General features: G+C 48.1%; 1 protein-coding gene across 1 annotated transcript in view; it reads right to left on the bottom strand.

Annotated features, from left to right (window-relative positions):
- The window catches only part of LOC110487981 (inactive phospholipase C-like protein 2), a 54541-nt gene that overhangs the window by 23156 nt on the left and 15402 nt on the right, over positions 1-15983 (bottom strand). Inside the window, exons 2-3 of the mRNA XM_036971598.2 lie at positions 5198-5299; positions 4764-4913 (exon numbers count right to left, since the gene is read on the bottom strand). Of these exons, the coding sequence (XP_036827493.1) occupies positions 4764-4913; positions 5198-5299 (252 nt within the window). The remainder of the gene's footprint in view (positions 1-4763; positions 4914-5197; positions 5300-15983) is intronic.

The raw sequence follows: 15983 nt of genomic DNA, 5'->3' as shown, positions 1-15983 counted from the left end.
TGTAGCTACCTACCTCTCTGATGGAGGGGACGGCGATACGGGTGTAGCTACCTACCTCTGATGGAGGGGACGGCGATACGGGTGTAGCTACCTACCTCTCTGATGGAGGGGACGGCGATAGGGTGTAGCTACCTACCTCTCTGATGGAGGGGATGGCGATACGGGTGTAGCTACCTACCTCTCTGATGGACGGGACGGCGATACGGGTGTAGCTACCTACCTCTCTGATGGAGGGGACGGCGATACGGGTGTAGCTACCTACCTCTCTGATGGAGGGGACGGCGATACGGGTGTAGCTACCTACCTCTCTGATGGAGGGGACGGCGATACGGGTGTAGCTACCTACCTCTCTGATGGAGGGGACGGCGATGTGGGTGTAGCTACCTACCTCTCTGGTGGAGGGGATGGCAATACGGGTGTAGCTACCTACCTCTCTGATGGAGGGGACGGCGATACGGGTGTAGCTACCTACCTCTCTGATGGAAGGGACGGCGTTGCGGGTGTAGCTATCTACCTCTCTGATGGAGGGGACGGCGATACGGGTGTAGCTACCTACCTCTCTGATGGAAGGGACGGCGTTGCGGGTGTAGCTACCTACCTCTCTGATGGAAGGGACGGCGATACGGGTTACCTACCTCTCTGATGGAGGGGACGGCGATACGGGTGTAGCTACCTACCTCTCTGATGGACGGGACGGCGATACGGGTGTAGCTACCTACCTCTGATGGAGGGGATGGCGATACGGGTGTAGCTACCTACCTCTCTGGTGGAGGGGACGGCGATACGGGTGTAGCTACCTACCTCTCTGATGGAGGGGACGGCGATACGGGTGTAGCTACCTACCTCTCTGATGGAGGGGACGGCGATACGGGTGTAGCTACCTACCTCTCTGATGGAGGGGACGGCGATACGGGTGTAGCTACCTACCTCTCTGATGGAGGGGACGGCGATATGGGTGTAGCTACCTACCTCTCTGATGGAAGGGACGGCGATACGGGTGTAGCTACCTACCTCTCTGATGGAAGGGACGGCGATACGGGTGTAGCTACCTACCTCTCTGATGGAGGGGACGGCGATACGGGTTACCTACCTCTCTGATGGAGGGGACGGCGATACGGGTGTAGCTACCTACCTCTCTGATGGACGGGACGGCGATACGGGTGTAGCTACCTACCTCTGATGGAGGGGATGGCGATACGGGTGTAGCTACCTACCTCTCTGGTGGAGGGGACGGCGATACGGGTGTAGCTACCTACCTCTCTGATGGAGGGGACGGCGATACGGGTGTAGCTACCTACCTCTCTGATGGAGGGGACGGCGATACGGGTGTAGCTACCTACCTCTCTGATGGAGGGGACGGCGATACGGGTGTAGCTACCTACCTCTCTGATGGAGGGGACGGCGATATGGGTGTAGCTACCTACCTCTCTGATGGAAGGGACGGCGATACGGGTGTAGCTACCTACCTCTCTGATGGAAGGGACGGCGATACGGGTGTAGCTACCTACCTCTCTGATGGAGGGGACGGCGATACGGGTGTAGCTACCTACCTCTCTGATGGAGGGGACGGCGATGTGGGTGTAGCTACCTACCTCTCTGGTGGAGGGGATGGCAATACGGGTGTAGCTACCTACCTCTCTGATAGAGGGGATGGCGATACGGGTGTAGCTACCTACCTCTCTGATGGAGGGGACGGCGATACGGGTGTAGCTACCTACCTCTCTGATGGAAGGGACGGCGATACGGGTGTAGCTACCTACCTCTCTGATGGAGGGGACGGCAATACGGGTGTAGCTACCTACCTCTCTGATGGAGGGGACGGCGTTGCGGGTGTAGCTACCTACCTCTCTGATGGAAGGGACAGCGATACGGGTTACCTACCTCTCTGATGGAGGGGACGGCGATACGGGTGTAGCTACCTACCTCTCTGATGGAAGGGACGGCGATACGGGTGTAGCTACCTACCTCTCTGATGGAGGGGACGGCGATACGGGTGTAGCTACCTACCTCTCTGATGGAGGGGATGGCAATACGGGTGTAGCTACCTACCTCTCTGATGGAGGGGACGGGGATACGGGTGTAGCTACCTACCTCTCTGATGGAGGGGATGGCGATACGGGTGTAGCTACCTACCTCTCTGATGGAGGGGATGGCGATACGGGTGTAGCTACCTACCTCTCTGATGGAGGGGATGGCAATACGGGTGTAGCTACCTACCTCTCTGATGGAGGGGATGGCGATACGGGTGTAGCTACCTACCTCTCTGATGGAGGGGACGGCGATACGGGTGTAGCTACCTACCTCTCTGATGGAGGGGATGGCAATACGGGTGTAGCTACCTACCTCTCTGATGGAGGGGACGGGGATACGGGTGTAGCTACCTACCTCTCTGATGGAGGGGATGGCGATACGGGTGTAGCTACCTACCTCTCTGATGGAGGGGATGGCGATACGGGTGTAGCTACCTACCTCTCTGATGGAGGGGACGGCGATACGGGTGTAGCTACCTACCTCTCTGATGGAGGGGATGGCGATACGGGTGTAGCTACCTACCTCTCTGATGGAGGGGACGGCGATACGGGTGTAGCTACCTACCTCTCTGATGGAGGGGACGGCGATACGGATGTAGCTACCTACCTCTCTGATGGAGGGGACGGCGTTGCGGGTGTAGCTACCTACCTCTCTGATGGAAGGGACGGCGATACGGGTTACCTACCTCTCTGATGGAGGGGACGGCGATACGGGTGTAGCTACCTACCTCTCTGATGGAAGGGACGGCGATACGGGTGTAGCTACCTACCTCTCTGATGGAGGGGACGGCGATACGGGTGTAGCTACCTACCTCTCTGATGGAGGGGATGGCAATACGGGTGTAGCTACCTACCTCTCTGATGGAGGGGACGGCGATACGGGTGTAGCTACCTACCTCTCTGATGGAGGGGATGGCGATACGGGTGTAGCTACCTACCTCTCTGATGGAGGGGATGGCGATACGGGTGTAGCTACCTACCTCTCTGATGGAGGGGACGGCGATACGGGTGTAGCTACCTACCTCTCTGATGGAGGGGACGGCGATACGGGTGTAGCTACCTACCTCTGATGGAGGGGACGGCGATACGGGTGTAGCTACCTACCTCTGATGGAGGGGACGGCGATACGGGTGTAGCTACCTACCTCTGATGGAGGGGACGGCGATACGGGTGTAGCTACCTACCTCTCTGATGGAGGGGATGGCGATACGGGTGTAGCTACCTACCTCTCTGATGGAAGGGACGGCGATACGGGTGTAGCTACCTACCTCTCCTGTGGAGGGGACGGCGATACGGGTGTAGCTACCTACCTCTCTGATGGAGGGGACGGCGATACGGGTGTAGCTACCTACCTCTCTGATGGACGGGACGGCGATACGGGTGTAGCTACCTACCTCTCTGATGGAAGGGACGGCGATGCGGGTGTAGCTACCTACCTCTCTGATGGAGGGGACGGCGTTGCGGGTGTAGCTACCTACCTCTCTGATGGAAGGGACGGCGTTGCGGGTGTAGCTACCTACCTCTCTGATGGAGGGGACGGCGATACGGGTGTAGCTACCTACCTCTCTGATGGAGGGGACGGCGATACGGGTGTAGCTACCTACCTCTCTGATGGAAGGGACGGCGATACGGGTGTAGCTACCTACCTCTCTGATGGAGGGGACGGCGATACGGATGTAGCTACCTACCTCTCTGATGGAAGGGACGGCGATGCGGGTGTAGCTACCTACCTCTCTGATGGAAGGGACGGCGATACGGGTGTAGCTACCTACCTCTCTGATGGAGGGGACGGCGATACGGGTGTAGCTACCTACCTCTCTGATGGAGGGGATGGCGATACGGGTGTAGCTACCTACCTCTCTGATGGAGGGGACGGCGATACGGGTGTAGCTACCTACCTCTCTGATGGAGGGGACGGCGATACGGGTGTAGCTACCTACCTCTCTGATAGAGGGGATGGCGATACGGGTGTAGCTACCTACCTCTCTGATGGAAGGGACGGCGATGTGGGTGTAGCTACCTACCTCTCTGATGGAAGGGACGGCGATACGGGTGTAGCTACCTACCTCTCTGATGGAAGGGACGGCGATGCGGGTGTAGCTACCTACCTCTCTGATGGAAGGGACGGCGATGTGGGTGTAGCTACCTACCTCTCTGATGGACGGGACGGCGATACGGGTGTAGCTACCTACCTCTCTGATGGAGGGGACGGCGATGCGGGTGTAGCTACCTACCTCTCTGATGGACGGGACGGCGATACGGGTGTAGCTACCTACCTCTCTGATGGAGGGGACGGCGATACGGGTGTAGCTACCTACCTCTCTGATGGAGGGGACGGCGATACGGGTGTAGCTACCTACCTCTCTGATGGAAGGGACGGCGATACGGGTTACCTACCTCTCTGATGGAGGGGACGGCGATACGGGTGTAGCTACCTACCTCTCTGATGGAGGGGACGGCGATACGGGTGTAGCTACCTACCTCTCTGATGGAGGGGACGGCGATACGGGTGTAGCTACCTACCTCTCTGATGGAGGGGACGGCGATACGGGTGTAGCTACCTACCTCTCTGATGGAAGGGACGGCGATACGGGTGTAGCTACCTACCTCTCTGATGGAAGGGACGGCGATACGGGTGTAGCTACCTACCTCTCTGATGGAGGGGACGGCGATACGGGTGTAACTACCTACCTCTCTGATGGAGGGGACGGCGATACGGGTGTAGCTACCTACCTCTCTGATGGAAGGGACGGCGATGCAGGCCTTGTCTGACTCCTTCTTGGAGGGCTCCCATCGCAGGGCCTGCAGACCTGACTCCAGCAGGTAGTAGCGTTGGTAGACTCGTGAGTTGGAGCGCACCTTCCGAAACTCAGTACCCTCCATCTGGAGACAGATGAGACGTCAAACATGCACACACCTTGATCCTATTCACTAGGAAGCAAATGGGCAGAAACGGGAAAGAACTGCCTGCACTTGACCAATAAGAAACTTTTTTTTTCTTCGTTTTCCGTTGTGAAATGTTTTGTTATGGTGTGCACTGTGTCACTTGTATAAAAAACAAACCAACAGACACTGCCACTTCAGAACTGTACAACTAGAATGGAACAAGTGTAACTAGTGTAGTAACTGGTTTATAATTAGTGTGTGTAATGGGTGATGTTCCCCACCATGGCGCTGATGCAGTCTGCAGCGCTGCTGATCTTCCTCTCAGAGAGACTGCTGCTGAAGGATACCGTCTTCTTCCTCTCACGACCAGCACGAGACCCATCCTATAGAGAGAGGAGGAGCGGATGTGTGGGGAATCGATAAGAGGAAATTAGAGAGACAGAGAGAGAGATGAATGAATGAATGAATGAATACAGATAAACCTACACTCCTACCCAGCCCAGCAGAGGCTCATTTCACTTTGCTGGTGTTCTTTCTGATAACATGTGTCAGAGTGCCTTTGACCTTCACCAATAACCCATTAATCAAACACTGATGGGCTTTGAAAATTCTAATTCCATGCCCCCTTGATGACTTTGGCCTCCGAATGATCTGAGTTCTATCACTGTTCCGCTCGAGGAGAGAGAGAGAGGGGTGGGTTTATTCAATTACAGATATATCTAGCTCTAGATTTTTTTTGAACTGTCAAAGGCAATCTGTGGCAGCATCGGCGCTGGAGTCTGAATGATGGAGAACCAGGGAAGAACAGAGGGGGCTCGGTCACATTCTGTAATCCAATCACGTTAACACACATTAAAAGGTTCCTCTAGCGCAGCCAATGAATACCTTGGCAATCTTATCAATCAGCCTAGCCGATACTCAATAATAGGTCTAACGCGGGTAAACATTAAACTTAAATCGGAGTAATGTAGAATCAATGTAGAATCAATGTAGAATCTGAACCCACACAAACACCCATGGAGAAATGCACCAAACAAATAGGTGTAGGACCTTAGCAATCTTCGCTGCACAGCCTCCTGAATGTAATTCTATGGGCCCATCTATCTCCTTCAACTGCGTCAGCCTTTACTGGCTTTATTGTCTCCATGGGGAAATGTTGTTGTAGTGTCATGTACACGTTTAAAGTGGCATTTAAACAACAAAACAAATTGACAATACAACTTTCATAACAGTTACTGAGTTGATAGGAACATTAGCCTGAGCTATTTAGGAGGGATACCACACCTGGCACAAATGATTGTCTAGTTGTGTTTTTCCTGCTGAGGGGTGCTCTATACCTGCGACCAGAGGGGAGTAGTTCAAAGTCCGGGTGGCTTGGGTCTAAAATGATTTTGTGAGCCTTGCGGAGGGCCCTGACCTTAAAGATCTCATCCAGGCCTGTCTGTTTGACTCCAAGTACATTGGGGAGGGCCCTGACCTTAAAGATCTCATCCAGGCCTGTCTGTTTGACTCCAAGTACCTTGCGGAGGGCCCTGACCTTAAAGATCTCATCCAGGCCTGTCTGTTTGACTCCAAGTACCTTGGGGAAGGCCCTGACCTTAAAGATCTCATCAAGGCCTGTCTGTTTGACTCCAAGTACCTTGGGGAGGACCCTGACCTTAAAGATCTCATCCAGGCCTGTCTGTTTGACTCCAAGTACCTTGGGGAGGACCCTGACCTTAAATATCTCATCCAGGCCTGTCTGTTTGACTGCAAGTACCTTGGGGAGGGCCCTGACCTTAAAGATCTCATCCAGGCCTGTCTGTTTGACTGCAAGTACCTTGGGGAGGACCCTGACCGTAAAGATCTCATCCAGGCCTGTCTGTTGGACTCCAAGTACCTTGCTTGCTGTGGTGATAATCCCTCTCAGCATATTTCTCTGGCTGACAGTGGAATTGCTAAACCAACAAACAATACAAAAAGATAAAATACTCTCAATGAAAGATTTGTAAAACAGAGTCAGTATAGTACAACTAACATTACAAGATTCCAGCTTTTTGAGAAAGTACAGTCTCCTTTGAGTCTTTTTGTTGATCAGGTCTGTACATTTACTCTACTGAAGCTTCTTGTCCAAGAGGAAACCCAGATACCTTGTTTAGAAGCTTCAGTCATTTAGCACGTCCTTTTATCTATGTCATATCGTTAAGGTTGACTGCATCATACACTGATCAGGGTCAAAGGTTAGTTGGCTAGTCAGGTATAACCAATAAAAAGCCCCTTTAACTGTTCAACTGTAAACAGAAGGACTGTTTGGTAAAAAGAGGAAGAGAGATTGCTGTGAGAGAGCGAGAGAGAGAGAGAGAGAGAGAGGGAGAGAGACGGTGAGGGAGAGAGAGGGAGAGAGCGAGAGAGAGAGAGAGAGAGAGAGACGGTGAGAGAGAGAGAGAGAGACGGTGAGGGAGAGAGAGGGAGAGAGAGAGAGAGAGAGAGAGAGAGAGAGGGGGGGGGGTGCCTGGTATGTACACATGAGTGTGATCACATGGAGAGGGGACACGGAGTTCGGGGGGGATAGCTAGAGAAAGAGAACAGTGGTGGTGGGTTTTAAGTCCCTGTTCCTTCATGTAACAGTCTCTGTCAAACAGGTGTTCTCCCAACAGGGATCAGTTATGTCTGATCATCATGCCTCCTTTATTCATCAACTCATAGCTAGCTCCCTTTTCTCTCTTCTCTATTCCCACTCTTTTTTTGTTCCTGGAAGATAACAAAAAAGAGTATCCCTTTCCTCTCTGCTGCTTCTTTGAGAATATCTTTGGAGAAATCCTGGTTACACGCCAGCCAGCCAGACAGACAGACAGACAGACAGACAGACAGACAGACAGACAGACAGACAGCCAGACACTAGCTCCAGTGATGCCAAAGAAAATCAATGTGGCACTAAATCTACAGTACTTCATCAGTACTAGTGTGGTTTCTCCCGGCCATTCACACCCAGGTGCACATAAAACGCCTTGAGACCAAGCGATAATGACTGGACATAAATACCATCGAAATGCTATCAATGACTTGTTTATCTTGCAGTCTAAAGGCCTGTGTCTGTACCATGTATAGCTTAGACACTAGACATTCGTTACTGATACAGTGCCTTGCGAAAGTATTCGGCCCCCTTGAACTTTGCGACCTTTTGCCACATTTCAGGCTTCAAACATAAAGATATAAAACTGTATTTTTTTGTGAAGAATCAACAACAAGTGGGACACAATCATGAAGTGGAACGACATTTATTGGATATTTCAAACTTTTTTAACAAATCAAAAACTGAAAAATTGGGCGTGTAAAATTATTCAGCCCCTTTACTTTCAGTGCAGCAAACTCTCTCCAGAAGTTCAGTGAGGATCTCTGAATGATCCAATGTTGACCTAAATGACTAATGATGATAAATACAATCCACCTGTGTGTAATCAAGTCTCCGTATAAATGCACCTGCACTGTGATAGTCTCAGAGGTCCGTTAAAAGCGCAGAGAGCATCATGAAGAACAAGGAACACACCAGGCAGGTCCGAGATACTGTTGTGAAGAAGTTTAAAGCCGGATTTGGATACAAAAAGATTTCCCAAGCTTTAAACATCCCAAGGAGCACTGTGCAAGCGATAATATTGAAATGGAAGGAGTATCAGACCACTACAAATCTACCAAGACCTGGCCGTCCCTCTAAACTTTCAGCTCATACAAGGAGAAGACTGATCAGAGATGCAGCCAAGAGGCCCATGATCACTCTGGATGAACTGCAGAGATCTACAGCTGAGGTGGGAGACTCTGTCCATAGGACAACAATCAGTCGTATATTGCACAAATCTGGCCTTTATGGAAGAGTGGTATGAAGAAAGCCATTTCTTAAAGATATCCATAAAAAGTGTTGTTTAAAGTTTGCCACAAGCCACCTGGGAGACACACCAAACATGTGGAAGAAAGTGCTCTGGTCAGATGAAACCAAAATTGAACTTTTTGGCAACAATGCAAAATGTTATGTTTGGCGTAAAAGCAACACAGCTGAACACACCATCCCCACTGTCAAACATGGTGGTGGCAGCATCATGGTTTGGGCCTGCTTTTCTTCAGCAGGGACAGGGAAGATGGTTAGAATTGATGGGAAGATGGATGGAGCCAAATACAGGACCATTCTGGAAGAAAACCTGATGGAGTCTGCAAAAGACCTGAGACTGGGACGGAGATTTGTCTTCCAACAAGACAATGATCCAAAACATAAAGCAAAATCTACAATGGAATGGTTCAAAAATAAACATATCCAGGTGTTAGAATGGCCAAGTCAAAGTCCAGACCTGAATCCAATCGAGAATCTGTGGAAAGAACTGAAAATTGCTGTTCACAAATGCTCTCCATCCAACCTCACTGAGCTCGAGCTGTTTTGCAAGGAGGAATGGGAAAAAATGTCAGTCTCTCAATGTGCAAAACTGATAGAGACATACCCAAAGCGACTTACAGCTGTAATCGCAGCAAAAGGTGGCGCTACAAAGTATTAACTTAAGGGGGCTGAATAATTTTGCACGCCCAATTTTTCAGTTTTTGATTTGTTAAAAAAGTTTGAAATATCCAATAAATGTTGTTCCACTTCATGATTGTGTCCCACTTGTTGTTGATTCTTCACAAAGTTCAAGGGGGCCGAATACTTTCGCAAGGCACTGTACTTCCCCAATCAGAGGTGTCCCAGATGGCACTCTATTCCCTATACAGTATAGTACACCACCTTTGACCAGGGCCCTATGTGGTGCCATTTCACACACAGCCAGACAATGGCCGTGTCCTAAATCTGGCTTGCCTACTACTTATTTAAACTCCAAACTTTGTACTAATTGTACCGCGTACTATTTAGAACATACTGTTTAGTACGATCATATGCAGTAAGGTCCAAATATCAACATACTACTCATCCATACTGAGAATGTGTCATCATATGTGCAATCCAGATTGTTCCCAGCAGTTTGTTGATGTTGTGGAACACGTCCCCTATTCGGGTTATCAGCTGTTGTCGAACATGCCTGTGTGAAAAGAAGATTCTCTTCCTCAAAAGTGTGCAGTGAATTCTACTAGATGAAAAGCCAAACTGAGTATGACATCCTGGCATTTAAAGCACACTAGATTATTGAAATTGCACACAATATAAACCTACATGTTTTTGCTAGAGGTGCAGCGGAATGGCCGATTAATTAGGGCCGATTTCAAGTTTTCATAACAATCGGTAATCTGCATTTTTGGATTCCGATTATGGCCGATTACTTTGCAATCCATGAGGAGACTGCGTGGCAGGCTGACCACCTGTTACGCGAGTGCAGCAAGGAGCTAAGGTAAGTTGCTAGCTAGCATTAAACTTACCTTATAAAAAACTATCAATCTTCACATAATCACTAGTTAAACTACACGTGGTTGATGATATTACTAGGTTTACTAGCTTGTCCTGTGTTGCATATAATCAATGTGGTGCCTGGTAATTTATCATCGAATCACAGCCTACTATGCAAAATGGGTGATGATTTAACTTGCGCATTCTCAAACAAAGCACAATCATTCCACGACTGTACCTAACCATAAACATCAACGCCTTTCTTAAAATCAATACACACAAGTATATTTTTTTTAAACTTGCATATCTAGTTAAAATAAATTCATGTTAGCAGGCAATTTTAACTAGGGAAGATGTGTCCCTTCTCTTGCGTTCATTGCAAGCAGAGTCAGAGTATATGCAACAGTTTGGGCCACCTGGCTCGCTGCGAACTAATTTGCCAGAATTTTACATAATTATGACATAACATTGAAGGTTGCGCAATGTAACAAGAATATTTAGACAACGGCTTGTATTTCTGTGTTTATTATAATTAATTCTATGGTTTGATAGAGCAGCCTGACTGAGCGGTAGAAGGCGACAGCAGGCTCGTAATACCCTGACTGCCGCGAATGCACGTCGCATGGGCGAGCGTTGCAAAATACATTTAGAAATCTATGTTATTCAATTATTGCACCCACACAGCTCGCGAGCGTCAACAGGCGTCTGCGTTGCCAAGAGATAAAATAGAAGTCCTTTCAATTTCTGACACAGATCACGCTGCAAGTCCAGTCTTTCCCATCTCCTCATTGTTTTATAGAAGCAGGTACCCACATGCCATCTCCTCATTGGTTATACCCACGTGGGTGATTGAAAGACGAAAAGTGTTGCCGGTTGTCATGGTAAAACTACGAAAGTTTAAATGCCATTCACCATATAAGGAGGAGAGATGACTAAAAACAATTCGGTGGACCGTTTAATGTGTGGAATAATTATCGGAGGAGAGGACCTTGTGCATTTCAGGTAAAATAACAACCTAATGATTATATCCCAGGTCAAATTAGCTAGCAACAGCAAGCTAGCTAAATAGGACAAATTAGCTAGCAAGTGCAAGCCCCAAATTAATGTTATTAGTTTAGAGTTTGTTTTGATATTTTAACCTGCGTGTCGTGATCGCGTTTGATGTGGGGGGACAAAATACATTTATGCACGATGGCGCACGAGCGCAGCGGTTTGGGTTCCGTGTTAGCCATGCTTGCTTCCCAGCGCTGTTTATGTCGTCAAGCCTATCAACTCCTGAGAGTAGGCTGGCAATACTAAAGTGCCTATTAGAACATCTAATAGTCAAAGGTATATGAAATACAAATGGTATAGAGAGAAATAGTCGATGCGTCATAATTCCTAAAATAACTACAACCTAAAACTTCTTAACTGGGAATATTGAAGAACTGGGAATATTGAACCACCAGCTTTAATATGTTCTGAGCAAGGAACTTAAACGTTAGCTTTTTTACATGGCACACATTGCACTTTTACTTTCTTCTCCAACACTGTGTTTTTTGCATTATTTAAACCAACATGAGCATGTGTAAGGGTTCTCGTCCTCCTCTTCTGATGAGGAGTAGCGAGAAGGATTGGAGGACCAATGCGCAGCGTGGTAAGTGTCCATAATGTTTTTAATAAAGACAATAGAACACTCTAACAAAACAATAAACGATGACGTGAATATACAAAACCATAACAGTACAGTGTAAACCAAACACTAACACGGAAAACAAACACCCACAACCCAAAAGTGAAAGCCAGGCTCCCTAAGTATGATTCTCAATCAGGGACAACAATTGACAGCTGCCTCTGATTGAGAACCATACTCAAAAACCAACATAGAAAAACAAACAGACTGCCCACCCAACTCAAGCCCCGACCATACTAAAACAAAGATATAATAACAGAACTAAGGTCAGAACGTGACAGCATGTTTCATTATTTGAGACAAAATAGATTTGATGTATTATATTAAGTTTTTAAAAAGTGTTCATTCAGTATTGTTGTAATTGTCATTATTACAAATATAATATATATATTTTTTTTTAAACCGGCTGATTAATCGGTATCTGCTTTTTTTGGTCCTCCAAAAATGGGTATCGCCGTTAAAGAAATCATAATCGGTCGAACTCTTGTTTTTGCATACTACACTGCTCAAAAATATGAAGGAAACACTTAAACAACACAATGTAACTCCAAGTCAAATCACACTTCTGTGAAATCAAACTGTCCACTTAGGAAGCATCACTGATTGACAATAAATTTCACATGCTGTCGTGCAAATGGAATAGACAACAGGTTGAAATTATAGGCAATTAGCAAGACACCCAATAAAGGAGTGGTTCTGCAGGTGATAACCACAGACCACTTCTCAGTTCCTATGCTTCCTGGCTGATGTTTTGGTCACTTTTGAATGCTGGCGGTGCTTTCACTCTAGTGGTAGCATGAGACAGAGTCTACAACCCACACAAGTGGCTCAGGTAGTGCAGCTCATCCAGGATGGGACATCAATGCGAGCTGTGGCAAGAAGGTTTCCTGTGTCTGTCAGCGTAGTGTCCACAGCATAGAGGCGCTACCAGGAGACAGGCCAGTACATCAGGAGACGTGGAGGAGGCCGTAGGAGGGCAACAACCCAGCAGCAGGACCGCTACCTCCGCATTTGTGCAAGGAGGAGCAGGAGGAGCACTGCCAGAGCCCTGCAAATGACCTCCAGCAGGCCACAAATGTGCATGTGTCTGCTCAAACTGTCAGAAACAGACTCCATGAGGGTGGTATGAGGGCCCAACGTCCACAGGTGGGGGTTGTGCTTACAGCCCAACACCGTGCAGGACGTTTGGCATTTGCCAGAGAACACCAAAATTGGCAAATTCGCCACTGGCGCCCTGTGCTCTTCACAGATGAAAGCAGGTTCACACTGAGCACATGTGACAGTCTGGAGACGCCGTGTCGATAACGTTCTGCTGCCTGCAACATCCTCCAGCATGACCGGTTTGGCGGTGGGTCAGTCATGGTGTGGGGTGGCATTTCTTTGGGAGGCCACACATCCCTCCATGTGCTCGCCAGAGGTAGCCTGACTGCCATTAGGTACCAAGATGAGATCCTCAGACCCCTTGTGAGACCATGTGCTGGTGTGGTTGGCCCTGGGTTCCTCCTAATGCAAGACAATGCTAGACCTCATGTGGCTGGAGTGTGTCAGCAGTTCCTGCAAGAGGAAGGCATTGATGCTATGGACTGGCCCGCCCGTTCCCCAGACCTGAATCCAATTGAGCACATCTGGGACATCATGTCTCGCTCCATCCACCAACGCCACATTGCACCACAGACTGTCCAGGAGTTGGCGGATGCTTTAGTCCAGGTCTGGGAGGAGATCCCTCAGGAGACCATCCGCCACCTCATCAGGAGCATGCCCAGGCGTTGTAGGGAGGTCATACAGGCACGTGGAGGCCACACACACTACTGAGCCTCATTTTGACTTGTTTTAAGGACATTACATCAAAGTTGGATCAGCCTGTAGTGTGGTTTTCCACTTTAATTTTGAGTGTGACTCCAAATCCAGACCTCCATGGGTTGATAAATTTGATTTCCATTGATAATTTTTGTGTGATTTTGTTGTCAGCACATTCAACTATGTAAAGAAAAAAGTATTTAATAAGAATATTTCATTCATTCAGATCTAGGATGTGTTATTTTAATGTTCCCTTTATTTTTTTGAGCAGTGTATTTAGGAGGCAAGTGTGGGTATTGGGACAAGACCAGTAACAAGTCTCTAGAGAATGATATGTAGTTCTATGAGGATATCGTCTCACAGACAGAGGTTTGTGTTGATCTGGAGGAGCAAATGCCATGTGACATGACTTCATTTGTCATATGTCTACACACAACCTCAGTGCACGTATCAATACACACACACACCTCGGACATCAATATAGACCCTGAACAAATGACCTTGAAAAGAGAGTACCTGGGCACACAAACACATTCATTCAGTTGTACACAAGTGACCTGTACGCAGGCTTATAAAGACAAGCATGGTGAGAAAAACAAACAAACAAACACACACACAGTGTACACTGTCTTCTAAAATGTTTGCTAAAGAGTCATGTAACCTTTAACGATCTGTAACCTCTACTTGAATGATAGAATTAGCCACGCTACCTTGTGTGTGTGTGTGTGTGTGTGTGTGTGTGTGTGTTTATGCATCGTTGGGAGAAAGAGCGAGAAAGAAAGAAACAAAATCTTTGTCCTCAACAGTTCTCTCCTTGTCGCCAGTGTTTCTCATAAATCCGAGACATATGGTGAAAACCTCCCATCGCCACTCTGAAGCCTTCAAAACAGGAAGCAGTGGTCAGTCACAAAGCAACTTCCTGTGGTGGTCTGGGGCATCACAGGAAGAACTGAACTGAAGAGCCAAGCTCCTAGACATGAGACAAAGCGGCATCCAAATGCACCCTATTTCCCTACGTAGTGCACTACTTTTGACCAGGGCCCATTGGGGACAAACAAGATTGTAGATGCATTGAAACCACAGAGTTGTGTTCTCTGAAATGAAGCTGTTGGGAAGCATTGCGAATGTTTTTTTTTTTTTTATCACAAATGTATGTATGTATCTACACTATATATGCAAAAGTATGTTTCAGCCACACCCGTTGCTGACAGGTGTATAAAATCAAGCACGCAGCCAAGAAATCTCCATAGACAAACATTGACAGTAGAATGGCCTTACTTATGAGCTCAGGGACTTTCAACGTGGCACTTTCATAGGATGCCACCTTTCCAACAAGTCTGTTCATCAAATTTCTGCCCTTCTAGAGCTGTCCCTGTCAACTGTAAGTGCTGTTATTGTAAAGTGTAAACGTCTAGGAGCAACAACGGCTCAGCCGCGAAGTGGTAGGCCACACAAGCACACAGAACAGGACCGCTGAGTGCTGAAGCTCTTAAAAGTCCTCTGACCTTGGTGGCAACACTCACTACGAGTTTCAAACTTTCCCTGGAAACAATGTGAGCACAAGAACGGCTACTTGGCCATGGAAATGGGTTTCCATGGCCGAGCAGCCGCAAACAAGCCTAAGATCACCATGCTATGCATCGGCTGGAGAGGTGTACAGCTTGCCTCCATTGGACTCTAGAGCAGTGAAAATACGTTCTCTGGAGTGATGAATCACGCTTCACCATCTGGCAGTCCAACAGACAAATCTGGGCTTAGCAGATGGCAGGAGAACACTACAGTTGGCACTATGCATTGAGGTAGGTAAAGGTTGGTGGAGGAGGAATAATGGTCTGTGGCTGTTTTTCATGGTTTGGGCTAGGCCCCTTAGTTCCAGTGAGTGGAAATTTTAACACTACAGCATACACTAGCATTCTAGGAGATTCTGTGCTTCCAACTTTGTGGAAACAGTTTGGGGAAGGCCCTTTCCTGTTTCAGCATAACAATTCCCCCGTGCACAAAGCGAGGTCATTTTAGACCCAAGCCACCCCCTGTACCTGGACTTTGAATTACTCCCCCCTGGGCGCAGGTATAGGGCACCCCTCAGCAGGAAAAACAGAACGAGACAATCATTTGTGCCAGGTGTGATAAGAAAAGGCTAGTCTTTTCTTTAAAAAAAAAATATATATATATATCTTATTATTATTATTTTTATTGGTGCGTAACTGTTATGAAAATTGTGTTGTCAATCTTGTTTTGTATTTAAACGGCACTTTAAATGTGT

This window comes from Oncorhynchus mykiss, chromosome 30 (assembly GCF_057628025.1).
Source record: "Oncorhynchus mykiss isolate SJ-2025 chromosome 30, ASM5762802v1, whole genome shotgun sequence".
Classification (NCBI taxonomy): Eukaryota; Metazoa; Chordata; class Actinopteri; order Salmoniformes; family Salmonidae; genus Oncorhynchus; species Oncorhynchus mykiss.
Note: the sequence above shows the minus strand (reverse complement) of the source record. Positions and strands in the feature narration are given on the sequence as shown.